Raw genomic sequence first — 17575 nt, forward strand, 5'->3', positions numbered from 1 at the left:
GTGTGTGTGTGTGTGTGTGTGTGTGTGTGTGTGTGTGTGTGTGTGTGTGTGTGTGTGTGTGTGTGTGTGTGTGTGTGTGTGTGTGTGTGTGTGTGTGTGTGTGTGTGTTTGTGTGTGTGTGTGTGTGTGTGTGTGTGTGTATGTGTGTGTGTGTGTGTGTGTGTGTGTGTGTGTGTGTGTGTGTGTGTGTGTGTGTGTGTGTGTGTGTGTGTGTGTGTGTGTGTGTGTGTGTGTGTGAGCTCAAACACATAGAGTTAATATTTAGTGTGGGCCGTGAGCTGCATCTCAATGGTGTTGGACACGGACAGAAATCAGAGTGAGCGGAGAGCTGAGAGACTTCAAGGCTGACTGAGAAAGCGTGATTCTTCATCCTGACGTCTTTACTTTCGTCCCGACATCGTCACCTTCATCCCGACACCTTCCTCGTCCTCGCCGCCCTCGGCCATGTCGGTTCTTCCTCTGCGGGTGAAAATGCTGCGACAGGTTTGGAGGTTGAAGGGCGTCGTGGTGCTCGTGTGCAGTCCGTTTATCCTGCTGCCGCTCGCCATCAGCACCAAGGTGAGCCAGCTACCAACCAGCTCAATTAACCAGCATGATCAACCAGCTCAACCAACCAGCTCAGTTGACAAGCTCAACCAAACCAGCTCACCTACCCAGTTAGTTTGCTAACAGTTCCCGACCCTGTTAATGAACCACTTCACTGTGAAATGAGCAGCCTCTTCAACTAGGTTATTTATAATTACTTCACGGAATGATCGGTTGAAATTCTTACTACAAAGTTTGAATTAAGTTCAAAATAAGTTAAAAGAGTTTAACCTGTTTAAATTAGCTCCTTGTGAAAGGACCTTCTCAAAATCCCTGTTTAAGCTTCCATTAACTGAACCGTGGCTATGAGGTAGCATGAACAACAACTTACTGTTTACTGACACATAACCAGTTAAAAAGAAGATTATGATGTTTGAATTACCAGTTTACTCTAAATTACAAGTGTAAATTAACAAGTTTGAAGTAATAGGTATAGTTTCAATTGCCTGTTTACTGTGAATTACCCATTTATAAAACCAGTTCACTGTGAAATCACTAGTTTGTGTGACATGATTTACCAGTTTAATGTGAATTACCACTTTGAATTACCAGTTTACTGCTTAAATTACTGGTTTGAACGATGATTTGACTGTTAAATTACTAGCTTATTGTGAAAGTAGGAGTTTAAATGATCAGTTTACTGTTTTTTTACCATTCGAAATCACCAGTTTTAATTTACCAGTTTAAATGAATAATTTAACAATTTAAATTCACAAATTTACTGTAACAATACCAGTTTGAATTACCAGTTTACTGTTAAATTACTAATTTGAATGACCAGTTCACTATGACTTTACCTGTTTAGATTAAGAATTTATTTCTTTAAATTAACACATTTTCTGTTAAACTACAAATTTAAATTGCCTGTTCACTGTTAAATTACTCCTTGACCATTTCACTATGAATTTACCCGTTTAAATTAAAAAAAAAAGATTTCCTGATTTAAAAAAAACAATTTACTCTTAAACTGCTAGTTTGAATTTACAATTTACTGTTCAATAACTCATTAAATTACCCGTTTGATTTGTATTTACCTGTTTGAATGAAGAATTGACCCATTTAAAGGGAAATTACTAGTTTAAATCAGTAGTTTAAAGTGAATTACCAGTTGAAATGTCCAGTTTACTGTTAATTTTCTCATTCAAATGGCCAGTGTACGATGAATTTACCTATTTAAAATTAACAAACTTGAATTTAAACTAGTTCAAATTATTAGTTTACGGTGAAGCTATTATCGTGTCATGAAGGAAATGTTTCTTTTGCTGACAGTAATGTGAGTACTGGTACTTCCTGCTGGTCGGGAGCATTGTGGTTGATGAATAACCTGCAGCAGGTTTCAGTCATTCATTGAGATTCCTTAAGATTGTCACACACAAACAAACCCTGACAGCAGGAATCTTCGTTCCACCGTCTCTTCTTCAAAAGCTCTTGGAGTTTTCTCATGATCTGTGGGTGTGTGAAGCAGCCGCTCAGCAGGTGTCTCACCTTTTCTTCATTTTCACATGAACCAGGTTGAACATAAACTGAGGCGCCTCTGTCTGCTTGGAGTTCTCCCTGCAGCGTCTGAGGCTCCACAGAGGCCCCCCGCTGGCCTTCCCACAATCACATGTTTCAGTCTGCTGCATGGCATGTTTCCACATGGAGGGTCACGTTTCTACCTGCACCATCACATGTTCCCACCGTCACGTGTTCCCACCATCATATGTTCCCACTATGCCTGGGCGATAAACCGAAAATGTACCGATACCGAAAATGTATGAAAATGACCAACGTCATTTTGTCCATTATATTATTATTATTATTATATTATTATTAATATATTATTATATTTGGTGTTTGAAAACCCTTGTAGCACCACATACGCTGTGCAGCATACGTTTCACGTGACACGTTTACGATGACATAGCGAGACGGTGCTAGTGCGCTGAGACTCAATTTACCAGATCTGGTCAGAGTTCATTCTAAGCTTCATACCAGTCTTTAAATCCTGTTGATAGACCAACTCAAACCAGATTTATGATGAAAACTAAACGTGATGCTGTCGGCCGTGCTCGGTGAGCGGTTGGAGCCGTTAAAAACTTTCGTTTTTTTTTATTAATTTGTGCACGATGTATGATCAAACACAGTTTCTATGCATAAATACGTAGATCTATATCTTCAATGTAGCTCTATGCTCCCCCCACCCTCGCTGAATCACATGGCGCCCACAACCGGTGTAGGTACCAGATCTGTCCGGGCTACCAGAGCTCTCCGGGGCAGGGCTTGCGCATGCGCTTGAGCTACCAGATCTATGATGGCGTTTCACATTTTTACTGGCTGCAAGTTTCACCCGTCACAGTATGAAGCTAACATTAGCTTTCACAGTTAGCTTCGTAGCTCCGTGAAAAGCTAACATGGCTGTGTGAGGTGAACAGGACGCTACGACTGGTTTTATGTCTCTGAATGAAAACAGTCATGTATCTCTACATTATAACTGAACATTCCTTCTCATTCATGTGGCCACAATATTTATCTTCAGTCTTGGAAAACACTCAGTTTATTGTTTCACCTGCTTGAGACATGAGAAACAGACTAAATGTCTCTGTCACCCATCACAGGTCTTTACAGCATTAAGTGGGTGAAAAAAAGGACATTTCATAAAATCAGACGAAGCACCACCAGACACGTTCAGCCTCTAAACTCTCCTGAAGTTATACCAGACAGATCACTGCTGCTTCGGGACATTCAGAGACATAAAACCAGTCGTAGCGTCCTGTTCACCTCACACAGCCTTGTTAGCTTTTCACAGAGCTACGAAGCTAACTGTGAAAGCTAATGTTAGCTTCATACTGTGACGGGAGAAACTTGCAGCCAGTTAAAATGCGTAACGCCATCACAGCCAATCATAATGTGAAACGTCATCGTCGTGGGCGGGTTTAAGCCCCGCCCCGGACCGATCTGGTACCTACAGCGGCAGAGCGACGCATAGCGACCCGCTGTCCGACGTGAAAACTCACTTTTTTCACAAGAATTTGGTTAGATAGGCCATTTTTCATATAACTGTGGAGAAATCCCGTGTTTTCAGGTGCAGTACATACCTGTGCCCCCGCTGCTCATTAGTTCATGTTGTCTCTTCACAACTTGAATGGGGCCATTTTCCAGTAAGCTCTTTGTAATATCCATATTTAGGATTTGTTCAGAAGAGATTGTATTTTTAATACTTTGTGTTTGTAGGAAATTTAAGTTCTTTTAAATACTTTGAAATGTATTCAGTCGTTCTCATTTCAAGTATTCTGTGCTTATCAGCGCTTCAATAAATCTTAACAACTAAAAGTACTTAATTTGTATTTTCTTCATTTATTTTCAGACAGTGCAGTTTTTAAGGAAGAGTTTTAGGGCCACTGAAGAAAAAAAAAATTTGGAGGCTATAAAAAAAAAAAAAAACAACCTCCATACACTTCAGAAAAAGTCAAAAATCAAAGTCGAGATTTCTTTTTCACGGTGGAAAAAAAAAGTCCGTCCATCCACATGCCAGCGCTGTGACTGCTTCCTCAAAATACATAACAGGCGGTTTAATGAAGTGATGAAAAGATGCTTCAGGACAGAATGTAGCTCATAAACACGGTGCAGTTATCATCAGTATCAGGACCAGAAGAGACAGAGCAGCCTGCTGCCTGGTTCTGTAGAGGAGCACAGTTATCATCAGTATCAGGACTAGAAGAGACAGAGCAGCCTGCTGCCTGGTTCTGTAGAGGAACACAGTTATCATCAGTATCAGGACCAGAAGAGACAGAGCAGCCTGCTGCCTGGTTCTGTAGAGGAACAGTTATCATCAGTATCAGGACTAGAAGAGACAGAGCAGCCTGCTGCCTGGTTCTGTAGAGGAACACAGTTATCATCAGTATCAGGACTAGAAGAGACAGAGCAGCCTGCTGCCTGGTTCTGTAGAGGAACACAGTTATCATCAGTATCAGGACTAGAAGAGACGGAGCAGCCTGCTGCCTGGTTCCGTCATGGAAGTTCGTCGAGTACGAAGGACAAAGACACGGATCCTCGGCTGCTTATTTAAATGTTCTTATTAATCAAGGAAATCCTGTGTAAAATCACTTGTCAATAAGCAGTAAGCAACACTATATAGTCACAATTAAGTGATTTAATGTGATTTCACATCGACGGGCAGATGATGGGGGATGGATAGACGTCTCTCTGTGAAAAAAAAAAAATCTCGACTTTGATTTTCGACTTTTTCTGAAGTGCATGAAGGTTTGGTTTTTTTTCAGCCTCCGAATTTTTGTTTTTCTTCAATGGCCCTAAAACTCTTCCGTAAGTTTTACATTCCTTTAAAGTGGCAATAAATAGGTCCAGGAGAGTCATACTATCAATATAACTGCTACATCTAGAGGCCAAACATTGTTTTGCGCAGTGGAGAAGTTATCGTCTGTTTATCGTTATCGAGGTGAACTGCTCAATATATGGTGATCTTGATTTGAGGCCATATCGCTCAGCCCACCATCACATGTTCCTACCTGTACATCAAGTTTCCACCTATATACGTCATCATGCTCTCAGAGAAGAAACAGCTTAACGTTTACTAATGTGTGTGTGTGTGTGTGTGTGTGTGTGTGTGTGTGTAGGAAGCAGCGTGTGCGTACGTCATCGCCCTCATGGCGCTGTACTGGTGTACGGAGGTGCTTCCGCTGGCCGTGACGGCGCTGCTGCCGACCATCCTGTTTCCTGTCCTCGGCATCATGGAATCTAAGGACGTAAGCACACACACACACACACACACACACACACACACACACACACACACACACACACACACACACACACACACACACACACACACACACACACGCAAGGAAGAAAAAATTACTTCTATATAAAATGTAATCATCAACTGCTTTGTACCACTGCATGCTGTGTAAAGATTTGTTTTTATTATTATTTTAATTATTATTATTACCGTAAAGTGTTTTTATGCATATTTTAATGTTTGGTGAAATGTAATTTTTATTTTTATCATTCGACCCCAGGAAGACTAGGAACCACTTTGTGGGATCTAGTGGGGATCAAAGACAAATTAACTACTCTGTGACAACAAATACTATTCATAAACAACCATAATATAGCAGTCTATGATACGTGTAATATAAGTCTACGGTAAAATACGATTATAATCAGTTCAAAAATATTTTCTCCAAGAATCAAAAACTCGTCTGAAACATGTCAAAAACTAGTCAATAACTTGGGTTAAATACACATAAATCTGGTCGATAACATGTCCACCGTTCATCAAAGACTAGTATAAAATATGTACAAACTCCTCTTTGACACATGCAAAACTAATAAATCATTAGTCTGAATTATGTCTAAAAATTGTCAATAACTAGTTCAGAAAGATGTTCAAAACTTGTCTAAAATATGTTCAAAACTAGTCTTCAACATGATCAAAACTAGTCAATAGCTAGTCTAAAACATGTCCAAAATTAATCAATATCTAGTTCACAAACCTGTTCAGAACTAGACTGAAATATGAAAAACTTGTCTTAAAACATAAAAAGGTCAGTTACTAGAGTTCAGTAACCAGTTCTAAAAGTGTCTAAAACTAGTCTAGACTACATTCAAAACTCGTCAATAACTAGTTCTAATATGGTATGTCCAAAACTAGTCTTCAACATAACTAAAGTGTGACACGTACTTGCTGAAGAAACCTTTCCAGAGTACTTCCAACAACCATCTGTTTGTCCTGTATTAGACCAGACTGAGAATAGTCTGGAACCTGTCTGAAAGTAGTCTGAAACTGGCCAGAAACTAGTCTGAAACTAGTCTGAAACTAGTCAGAAACTGGTCTGAAACTAATCTGAAACCAGTCTGAAACTGGCCAGAAACTAGTCTGAAACTAGTCTGAAACTAGTCAGAAACTGGTCTGAAACTAATCTGAAACCAGTCTGAAACTAGTCTGAAACTAGTCACAAACTGGTCTGAAACCAGTCTGAAACTGGTCTGAAACTAATCTGAAACCAGTCTGAAACTAGTCTGAAGCTAGTTACAAACTGGTCTGAAAGCAATCTGAAACTAGTCTGAAACTAGTCTGAAACCAGTCTAAAACTAGTGTGAAACTAGTGTGAAACTAGTGTGAAACCAGTCTGAAAGTAGTCTGAAACTTATCTGAAATCAGCCTGAAACTGTTCTGAAACTAGTCTGAAATTATTCTGAAGCTGGTCTGAAACCACTCTGAAACCAGTCTGAAATTGGTCAGAAACTATATGAGTGTGAAACCAGTCTGGAACTAGTCTGAAACCAGTTTGAAACTGGTCTGAAACTGGTCTGAAACTGGTCTGAAACCAGTGTGAAACTAGTCTAAAACCAGTCTAAAACCAGTGTGAAACTTGTGTGAAACCGGTCTGAAATCAGTCTGAAACTGTTCTGAAACTGGTCTGAAATGTGTCTTCGATGTGTATAGTCAATGGGATTTCATTTCAGCTTTCATCCGCGTGTGTCCTTTTGCTCAGGTGTGCATGCAGTACCTGAGGGACACCAACATGCTGTTTGTGGGGGGGTTGATGGTGGCCGTGGCCGTGGAACACTGGAACCTCCACAAGCGCATCGCCCTGCGAGTGCTGCTGCTGGTGGGAGTCCGACCCGCCCTGTGAGTCTCACTGCGATGCTTCACACCGTTCTCCGTAACCAGTCGCCGTTTGAGTCTGACGGGCTTCAACGGGCTCGTGAGACGATTGCGTATAGAAAGAGGTGAAGGAGTTCATCACTCACTGAACGACTGAAGCAACTCAACAAGAATGTTTCTCAGATTACAAACAACTGAGATGATCTCAAACGTTCCATGGAAAACAGGCTGAAACCATTGCATGGACTCGGGGACATTTCTGAAGACCATCATCTGTGAAAACGTCCCAAAACCATTGTCTGTGAATGTTTTTCAAAACTGTCGTCTGCAAACATTTCTTAAATCCATCGTCCCTGAACGATATTGAAGACCGTCTGCTGCGAACACTTCTGAAACATTTAGAACTATTGTTTGCAAATTAAATTTAAAAACCATTGTCTGCGAACACTTCTGTGAAAACTGTGAAAACTGCTTTAAGCATTTGTGAAACATTTTAAAACCATTGTCGATAAACATTTTTGAACACCATCGTCTGCAAACACTTTTGAAGAACATTGTCTGAGGACACTTCTGAAAACCATCGTCCATGAACACTGAAACGCCATCATCTGCAAACAACTCTGAAGGCTTTTTAAAGCATTTCGAAACCATTGTCAGTAGACAGTATTCAAACCACTGCTTATGGACGGTGAGCAGCAGTGGAGGTTGTGTGTGTGCTCTCACCCACTCCCTCTCTCTCTCCCTCTCTCTCTCTCTCTCTCTCTCTCAGGCTGATGCTGGGCTTCATGGGCGTCACGGCCTTCCTCTCCATGTGGATCAGTAACACGGCCACCACCGCCATGATGGTGCCCATCGTCCAGGCCGTGCTGGACCAGCTGCACAGCGAGCCGTCCTCAATGGTCCGCAGCGCGAGCAGCGCCGAGCGGCGGGAGCATCAGGAGAAAACCATCAGAATCCTCCAGACTGCAGCTCCCACACCAGAGAAAGGTAGAGAGACATTCGGCGTGAATGGAGTGAAGCAGCGACGCTTCATTCACTGTGTGCAGGTCGTCTGGGTTCACGCCTGATCCACGTCTTCACGCCAGAAAAGTTTCGCGTTTCGATGGCAACATTTTAAAAACGATCACCACACACACCAAAACTGCAGAAACGTGTAGTTCTCCTGTACGGCCACTAGTGGGTGTTGTGTTTAAGACAACCACTCACAAATGTACGCAGAGAACAGTACGCCGTAAACATTAAATCTTCTTTAAACTGTTTTTCTGCTCTGTTTTGCTCCTCTGGTGTAGTCATTGTACACATTGTCGACTGCTTGATTCTAAGAAGTGAGCAGAATTAACAGCACCAAGATTTATTCACTGATATTCTCGAATTTCTTGCACATGTGTAGAACTAGCCTTTAAAAAGTTCCGTTTTCAGCGTTTACACGAAGGCGAGTCAGAGTCATAGCCTTTTCACAAAGCTGCTCTGGAAGCTGGTTGCATTGAGTTTTGTTTCCAGTGACACTTCCTGTTTGATTCACAGCAGAAACATAAAAACCGCATGAGAGTCTTCAGTAGAAGATTGTGTGTGAACACTGTAGTACACAGATTGTTTCAAAGCCACTCTCCTCCTCCTCCTCCACCACCTCCTCCTCCTCTTCCTCTTCCTCCTCTCTGGAATCCCCAAAGAAAACTGTGTCGGGAGCTGATTGGCTGTCTCCGGATTGGCTGTGATTGGCCAATCAGATGTGCTGTACTGTTCAAATCTCAGGTGTTCATCGTGTTCTTCTTCTGCGTTTGTTTTTCAGGTCTGAACGGATCACATCAGGACCTCCTGCCAGACGCCACGTCACCAGAGCAGGAAGTGATGTCAGAGGGTGGGACGCACCCAGAGGTAATCATCAAACCAACGCCACAAGACAAACCTCCATCCAGCAGCAGCGGCCCTGGTGAGTCCACGGGGCAGGTTCATGGAGGAACCTTCCGGAAACTCCTTCTTCCTTGTTCCTGGGCGAGCAGCTACTGAGGTGAACCATCTCTCTGATCTGTGTCTAGCGGTGGTGGAGAGCGTCAGCTTCGAGATGGAGGTGGAGGAGCTGGGCGACGAGGATGAGCAGAGGAGGAAATTGAGCAAAGGCCTCCTGCTGAGCATTTGCTACGCCGCCAGCATTGGCGGCACAGCCACACTAACGGGAACTGGACCCAACCTGGTCCTCGTGGGACAGATGAGCCAGTAAGATCCTCCAGAGTCCTGCCAGAGGACCCCCAAGTACAACATAACTAAAGTGCGACACGTACTCGCTGAAGAAACCTTTCCAGAGCACTTCCAACAACCGTCTGTTTGTCCTGTATTAGACCAGACTGAGAATAGCCTGAATAGACTGTTCTGAAACTAGTCTGAAACCTGTCTGAAGCTAGTCAGAAACTGGTCTGAAACCAGTCTGAAACCAGTCTGAAACTAGTCCGAAACTAGTCTGAAACCAGTCGGAAACTAGTCTGAAACTAGTCAGAAACTAGTCTGAAACTAGTCTGAAACTAGTCTGAAACCAGTCTGGAACTAGTCTGAAACCAGTCTGGAACCAATCTGAAATCAGCCTGAAACTGTTCTGAAACCAGTCTGAAACTAGTGAGAAACTGGTCAGAAACTATATGAGTGTGAATCAAGTGTGAAATCAGTATGAAACTAGTCTGAAACAGTTCTGAAACTGGTCTGAAATTTGTCTGAAACTAGTCTGAAACAGTTCTGAAACAGGTCTGAAATTTGTCTGAAACTAGCCTGAAGCTGGTCTGAAACTAGTGTGAAACTAGTGTGAAGCCGGTCTGAAATCAGCCCGAAACTGGTCTGAAACCAGTCTGAAACTAGTCTGAAACAAGTCTGAAACTAGTTTCAAACTGGTCCAAAACTGGTCTGAAAGAATTCTGAAATCAGTCTGCAACTAGTCTGAAACCGGTCTGAAACCAGTCTAACATACTTAGTGACTGAGAGTCTTCTTGGTTAGCCATCACAAGAGGAGGAGCTGAGTTTGGAGATCTTCACTCTGCGTCTCCTCCACCTCACTCCGCCTCCGCCTCCTCCTCCTCCTCCTCCTCCTCTCACAGACTCTTCCCTCACAATGGTGATGTCATCAACTTTGCCTCCTGGTTTGCGTTCTCCTTCCCCACCATGCTGCTGACGCTGACGCTGGCCTGGTTCTGGCTGCAGTTCCTCTACATCGGCTGCAAGTCAGTGCTGCACCTCCTCCTACACCTCCTACTACACCTCATACACCTCCTCCTACACCTCCTACTACACCTCATACACCTTCTCCTACACCTCCTACTACACCTCATACACCTTCTCCTGCACCTCACACACCTCCTTCTGTCCTGGTGTCGTCCCGCAGCCTGAGGAGAACGTGGGGTTGCGGGTCAGTGCAGTCCCAGAAGGAGCGTGCGGTGTACGATCTGATCCGGGGGGAGCACGAGCGCCTGGGAGCAATGAGCTATGGAGAGTCCAGCGTGCTCGCCCTCTTCATCCTCATGGTGGCGCTGTGGTTCACACGAGACCCGCGCTTCATGGACGGTTGGGCGACGCACATCTTCAACTCCAACGCAGAGTGAGTCCACTGACTTGTGTGCTGTGGTGGCGCCACCTGCAGGTCTCGGCTCTCGGCTCTGCGGCCGCGTTCATGAAATGTGGGAAAGACAAAGTTGTGAGGAACAAATAAACTCAAACGGCCTTGGGGCAAAAACCTCAAACACAAACAGGAAGCTGAGGGGCAAACAAGCGAGCGGTGTCCCGGGTCCAGGGTCGCAGCTCCAATCCGATCAACTCGCAAAACTGGCTCCGCCCCCTCACCTCTCACCTGCTTCTCTTTCATTCATAAAGTCAATCTGTGTATCCCGTCCAATCAGAAGCCTGGAGACGGACCTTTAATCACTCCACAATGTTTAGATCGAGGTTTAACCATTACGTAAAGAGACATGAAATGTCAACACGTGTTTAGTTTAAGATACAGCCTGTGACATTTTAAAGGTTCAAGTCATACAGGCAACAGAAGCACAGCTGGCCTCAGCAGGTCAAACTCCCCCTGTGGAGGAAATGATGATGAAGTGAACTGAGAGAAACGGAGGTCAAAGAGACCGTCGCCATCTCCTGGCCTGGATTCAGAAGGACGAGGGGGGAGAGGTCACTGTGGTCCCTCGGTTTGTGTAAACGGACAATTTCGACACGTTTCCTGATTGCAGGGCTTGATAATGTGACGTCCTCTGACCCGTCAGCGGTCACAAAGACCCCCCTCAGCTTTTCACTCGCGTTCCACCGTCTGCTTATTGAATCTGTGAGGTCGTTTCGTTTTGATTGGTAAAGTTTATTCCGTCCGCAGGTTCGTCACGGACGCCACTGTCGCGCTCTTTGTGGCCGTTTTGTTGTTTGTTCTTCCCTCTGAACCGCCGCGATACCTCTGCTTCTGGAGGAGCTACGACGCAGGTAACGTACTGCTGATGCTAAACCACGCGGCTAATGTAAGTGCTAACAGCTAGCTCTCATGCTTTCGCTGCTGTTTTATTTTTTTGTATCCAATCAGAGTCACAGGTGTCTCGAGGCCCCGCCCCTCCTCTGCTCACCTGGCAGGTGACCCAGAAGAAGATGCCATGGAACATCATGCTTCTGCTGGGAGGAGGCTTCGCTCTGGCTAAAGGCAGCGAGGTGCCCGCATACGCCCCCACCCCGCCAACGCCCCCCCATGTCCACACGTTGCCTTCATATCACAAATCGTTTTGTTTTTTTTTAAAAGTACTTTTGTACTGAGACCGTACCATACCGTTATCATGTAACTGTACTCTTCAAGAATAAAAGTACTTGAGTAAAACGGCTGTACTCTCTCAGGAGTCGGGCCTGTCGCGCTGGCTGGGCGCCCACATGACGCCGCTGCACTCCATCCCTCCGTGGGCCATCGCTGTCATCCTCTGCCTCCTCATCGCCACCTTCACCGAGTGCGCCAGCAACGTTGCCACGGCAACTCTCTTCCTGCCCATCCTCGCCTCCATGGTAACCACACAAACAAACGAGCAAAGCAAGCAGACTTAAAACACAGTCACTCGTCGTCATGTTGTTATTTTCAAATTTTTTATTTATTTATATTGTTGTGATGTTCCCGGGTCAGTGTCAGTCCATAAAGCTCAACCCGCTCTACGTGATGATCCCCTGCACGCTCAGCGCCTCCTTCGCCTTCATGCTGCCAGTGGCCACGCCCCCAAACGCCATCGTCTTCTCCTCCGGGTTCCTCAAGGTCTCTGACATGGTGAGTCCTGAAGAGGCGGGTACTGGGGGGGGGGGGGGAGAGGGCGCTTGAAGGGGGGCTGAAGGCAGCTGTACCCTCGCGCCAAATCTTTATATGATGTTTATATAAATAACAATGAAAACGGGATCTTTTGTCGCATGTATGAAGATTCTTTTCTTGTTGTTGTTTTCAGTTTTTGATTTCTGGTTCCCTCAGCAGTCTGACCCTAACCCTGTTTACTTCTTTTCAACTTTTTTTTAACCTTTACTTTGCCTGGTAACATGTGCCTGCTTGCGCCCCCTGCAGGCCCGGACGGGCGTGGTGATGAACATTTTGGGGATCGGCTGCATCACGCTGGCCATCAACTGCTGGGGCCGTTTGGTCTTCGCTCTGGACTCGTTTCCCTCGTGGGCCAACGTCACCATGCCTGCGTGAGGAATTGTGGGGCAGCATGAGCTGGTCTCCTTTAGTAAAGGAAGCATCAGTGTTTCCTCGGCTAAAGGAGGTTCTAAAGGAAGCATTGAGCCTCCTTTCCTTAGCTTAGTGAGAATTCAAACGTTCCTTATCATGGCCGCCACTGAAACACGTCCGGGGGTTAAGGAGAAGTGGATAGGAAAGGAGATAGGAGGGACTACTAGGATGTGTGAGCAAAACATGATGATGTCAAAACAGGAACAGGTCAGAAGCAATTCTCGTTTCAAAATAAAAGCCTTTTTAATCACATTTGGTTCAACGGAATGTCCTCAGAAAAATGAATACTCGGGTACAGTGTCATGGATTGCTTGATATAAATGCTGAAGATGACTTCCTACAAGCGTGTTCATTTGAGAAAAAAAAACACTTTTTTATGGTTGTTCTTTTGTATTCTCAAGTTAAAAGCTTTCTTGGAATTAGAGCACTGAAAGACATTTCACTCTTCTAGTTAACTTCTAGTTAAACAAGTCGATCAGTATCTTCTGGCTTCATCAATAAATTGATTTGTGTATCTAATCTGTATGGGGACGTTATTGTGTATGTATGGAGAGTTGTCTGTCTGTATTCCAATCCGTCTGTCCAAAGTCAGAGTGTGTAAAAGAATTTGTCAATGTGAACCTGAATCTGCAAAAGTCGTCCTGTCATTTCTCTGTCTGTAATTAGATATTTAAATGTGTAAACAAAATCTGCTTGTCTGTACTTTCAGCACGTGAAGCTGAAAACAGACTTTTCAACTACAAATATCTTTATATGTATTGACAAATCTTATCACATGTACTAATTCTAATACAGACAAGCAGATTTTTTTTACACTTTTAAATACCTAATTACAGACGGAGAAATTTTGAGACGACTTTTGCTGATTCAGGTTCACATTAGCAAATTCTTTTACACATTGACAACTCTGACTTTTGACAGACAGATTGAAATACACACAGACAACTCTCTATACGCACTGAGAAATAGTTTTGCTTCAATAATACCCCCAGATATCTGCATAACAAAGACTGTTAATGAAGTGTTTCTTAATAATATGTATAAAGTTTGGGTCCTAACACAGACTGCAGAGGATACTATTTTAAACATTGCTCTCGAGGGTTGTTTTTTTTTTTATTGGTCACTCAGAACATTTTTTATTGTTTGTATTTAAAGACACAAGCTGTTTGTTTGTTTGTTTGTTTGTTTGTTATTGTTGTTTTTGTGTACAGACGTAGCTGCCAAAGTTTTGTACTGTTTTAATGCTAACAGTTTATTATTAACAAACTTTGATCTAAGCATGAAAAGTGACGTGAAAAAATAACTTTGCTTATTAATAAAAGGATAAAACCTTGTTTTTGTCTTCTTTTATAAAATTCTTAGGTATTATGTTGAAGTATTTTCAATATGAGACACTTTGGGGGTCCGCCCACTTTCCCCACCAACTAATCACTGCAAAGCTATCAACATTTTAACATTGAATGACAGGTTGCTCTGGCATTACCATACTGATAATCCGGTTACTATTTCCAAACCAGTAATCAGATTAATGTAATTTATCACAGTCAATGTGCGTTACTATTGTAGCGTCCAGCAGGACGAGGTTCTTGTCTGTAAAGCCGCTTTATTAATAAACAGAAGCAGGCCGCTCCTCCATTCTCCTCCAAACAGAGAAGGACACAAGCAGTACATGCGTGTATAGCTGCACGATCACCAGACCCGCCCATACCGCCACTCTCAGCCAATCACAGGCCAAGTTGCTTTAACGGCGCATTAAAGCAGGTAACACAAGAAAATAGGAACAAATTAACGTCAACAATAAACGTTAACATTGCAATCAACTCCCCCTTTTTTCAATCAATCAATCAATGAAAGACTTGATTTGTCCCCGGCGGGCAATTAAAAGGTCGCATAGAGCAGCTAGTGCAAATAAATAAATAGATAAATAGTGCCACAACAGAAAACAACTACATCTCCAAGCAAATAAATACCAGTAATAGTCAAAATCTGATAATAGAACTGTGAATCAGATAGAGATTCAAGAAAGAATGTAGGTCAAAGGTATAAACATAAGGCCAGGCAGTGATCAGAACTGAGTTTTTGGTAAAAACCGGTTCTATTTTTAACTAGAATGTTACTTACATAATCTACGTAATCTAACTGAGTTACTTTTAAAAATAAGTAATCAGTAAATTAATTAATTTACTTTTTAAAGGAGTAACTAGTAATGACTAATGGGATTACTTTTTCAAGGTAACTGTAGCAACACTGCTTATTGGTGACATAATTGTGAAATCATCACTTGATTAGGTTTTTCTACGGCTTTATTCCGCAGCATTCGACTTTATTCGGCCTTATTCGTCTTTTGTCGGCTTCATTCGGCTCATTCAGTGGCAGCCACATGTCGCCCTCTGGCGGTCACAGTGTGAAACAGCAGGTGTCGTAAACCTGACAGAGCAGAAGTGTCGCTTTACGTCTGATGGTGAGACTGCGTAAACAATCACCTCCGAGACCGTTTTCGTTAATTTTCCGTAATTTTCCAAATTCTGACCTAAAATTCACCAGTTTTCGAACACAGAAGCGATCTGTCTTATTCAGCACCGCGTCTGGGCGCAGCTGTTGCCATGGAAACAGGTTTGTTGCCGAATTTGTGGCTAATTGTTGAGCTAAGTGTGCTTGCTCGCGCGTTCTGCTCACAGCGAAGTCCGTCAGTAAATCAGTCAGTTTTACTATTATTTGACTAAACTAACATTGTATGAGTCTTTTAAGCTCACTGCTTTCTTGTTGGTGTTGATGAGACCGTGTCATTAATCCGGTGACTGTTTCAGTTTGGAATACGTTAGTTCGGTGAAACTAGAAGCTCCTCCATCCTCATTAGTGTGATGGTTTTAAATTAAATTAAGCTCTATTGGGTAGGTTTAATTGAAATGAGTTTATCATGTTTTTATGTTTGAGGGAAAATGAAAAGCTGTTAAGATTGTTGCTGTGAGTCGATTATGTTATATTATTAATCAGTTTCGTTAAATTCCCAGATATTTGAATAAAGTCTGGTGTGTTGATTCATGTTTGACTTCCTGAAATAACATGAATAGTTTCTCTTGTTTTGAGGTAAAAATGTTCAGAAGTGTAGACAAAAATGTTAGTTGTAAATGTTATTGAACAACGAAAGATATGCGTGTGTCGCAGAGGAGCAGTCCAGGAATCGTTTCCAGTCAGAGTTGGAGTTTGTTCAGTGTTTGGCCAACCCGAACTATCTCAACTGTGAGTGTACACACACACACACACACACACACACACACACACACACACACACACACACACACACACACACACACACACACACACACACACACACACACACACACACACACACACACAGTCTTATCGTTTATGTCTTCATAGAATTTTTGCATTCTTGATCTTTGCTTGAATGACTTCTGTAATTGCATTTAATGATTTAAAAAATATGTATTTAAAGTGTGTGTGTGTGTTTCAGTTTTAGCTCAGAGAGGCTTCCTGAGGGAGAGACCCTTCATCAACTACCTCAAGTACCTTCTGTATTGGAAGGAGCCTGAATACGCCAAGTTCCTCAAGTAAGTTAGTGGGACCTCTGTTTAGGATTGAGCGCCAGGTCATGATCCATGTCCCAATAAGTTTTGATAAGTTTCAAACAGTTTTAAATGGTTTGAACCAGTTTTGTCTGATTTTGAGCAGATTTGACTGATTTCAAACAGTTTGAACCAGTTTCAAAACAGTGGTTTGAACCACATTTGTCCGACTTGAACCAGTTTCAACCAGTTTGTTTCTGCAGGTTTCAGCCTGATCCAGGTTAGATGTTCGGAGACCACAATCATGAACGTTTCCAATCATCATTAACTCGAGAAAGAATAGTTCGGGCTGTGTTTGAAGTGTGATGCTCCGCCCCCTGCAGGTACCCTCACTGCCTGCACATGCTGGAGCTGCTGCAGTACGAACACTTCAGGAAAGAGCTGGTCAACGCTCAGTGTGCCAAGTTCATTGACGAGCAGCAGCTGCTGCACTGGCAGCATTATTCCAGGAAGCGCACGCGGCTGCAGCAGGCGTTGGCCGAGCAGCAGCCGCTTCAACAGCAACCGCCGCCACACGGGAACGCCGCCGCCAAGTGAAGCGGCTCAGCCATAGACTCTCTAGGCTGAGACGGACATGTTGGACAGTCTCACTGCAGAATGCCAGCCAGGACGCAGCATCACAAACTGTCTCTGTGAGCGTCTCTGACTCAGATATTTTACATAACGACGTCACATCCTGTCTGTCACATCTTGTTCTGACCATAAGAAACAAAAACCTTTTTATAGGTTTTGAAAGCTCCACAAACACTTAACTCACACACAACCTTTCTTGTATTTTCACATTCTTTTTCTCGAATAAAATATTTAAATAAAAATTGATAGAGATTTGAAGTTTTTTGTGTCTCGTTCACTGCTCCAGTCCAAAATTCAGCTTCAGGTATTTATCACATGCTCACTAATTTGATGAAACTTCACACAGCGCCTTCTGATTGTTGTTTTTCAAACTTATAGCACTGCACAAATTTGATAAAATGCTTCTAAAAACTTTTTTTAATCAATGTGCTAAATAGACAAGAGAAAAACATTTTGACTGCTTTTGATTTTCATACTTACACTAAGTTATATTTAAGTTCGGGAAAGTAA

At 43.0% G+C, this 17575-nt stretch overlaps 2 protein-coding genes across 2 annotated transcripts; both read left to right on the plus strand.

Moving 5' to 3' along the window:
• Positions 1-444: 444 nt before the first annotated feature.
• LOC308121906 (Na(+)/citrate cotransporter-like) lies at positions 445-12869 on the plus strand (the record flags this gene model as incomplete). Its single annotated transcript, XM_080483432.1, has 13 exons — positions 445-558; positions 5199-5327; positions 7080-7216; positions 7962-8179; positions 8982-9122; positions 9229-9406; positions 10273-10395; positions 10557-10769; positions 11538-11641; positions 11739-11860; positions 12041-12202; positions 12318-12455; positions 12741-12869. 13 exons carry the CDS (start codon positions 445-447, stop codon positions 12867-12869), a joined length of 1908 nt encoding a protein of 635 aa, XP_080339558.1.
• Positions 12870-15353: 2484 nt separating this feature from the next.
• On the plus strand, positions 15354-17321 carry med31 (mediator complex subunit 31). The gene is made up of 4 exons (XM_080483525.1): positions 15354-15518; positions 16071-16145; positions 16381-16477; positions 16816-17321. Exons 1-4 carry the CDS (start codon positions 15509-15511, stop codon positions 17027-17029), a joined length of 396 nt encoding a protein of 131 aa, XP_080339651.1. The 5' UTR covers positions 15354-15508; the 3' UTR covers positions 17030-17321.
• Positions 17322-17575: the final 254 nt, after the last annotated feature.

Source organism: Lipophrys pholis (genome assembly GCF_963383615.2).
Source record: "Lipophrys pholis genome assembly, chromosome: 16".
NCBI lineage: Eukaryota > Metazoa > Chordata > Actinopteri > Blenniiformes > Blenniidae > Lipophrys > Lipophrys pholis.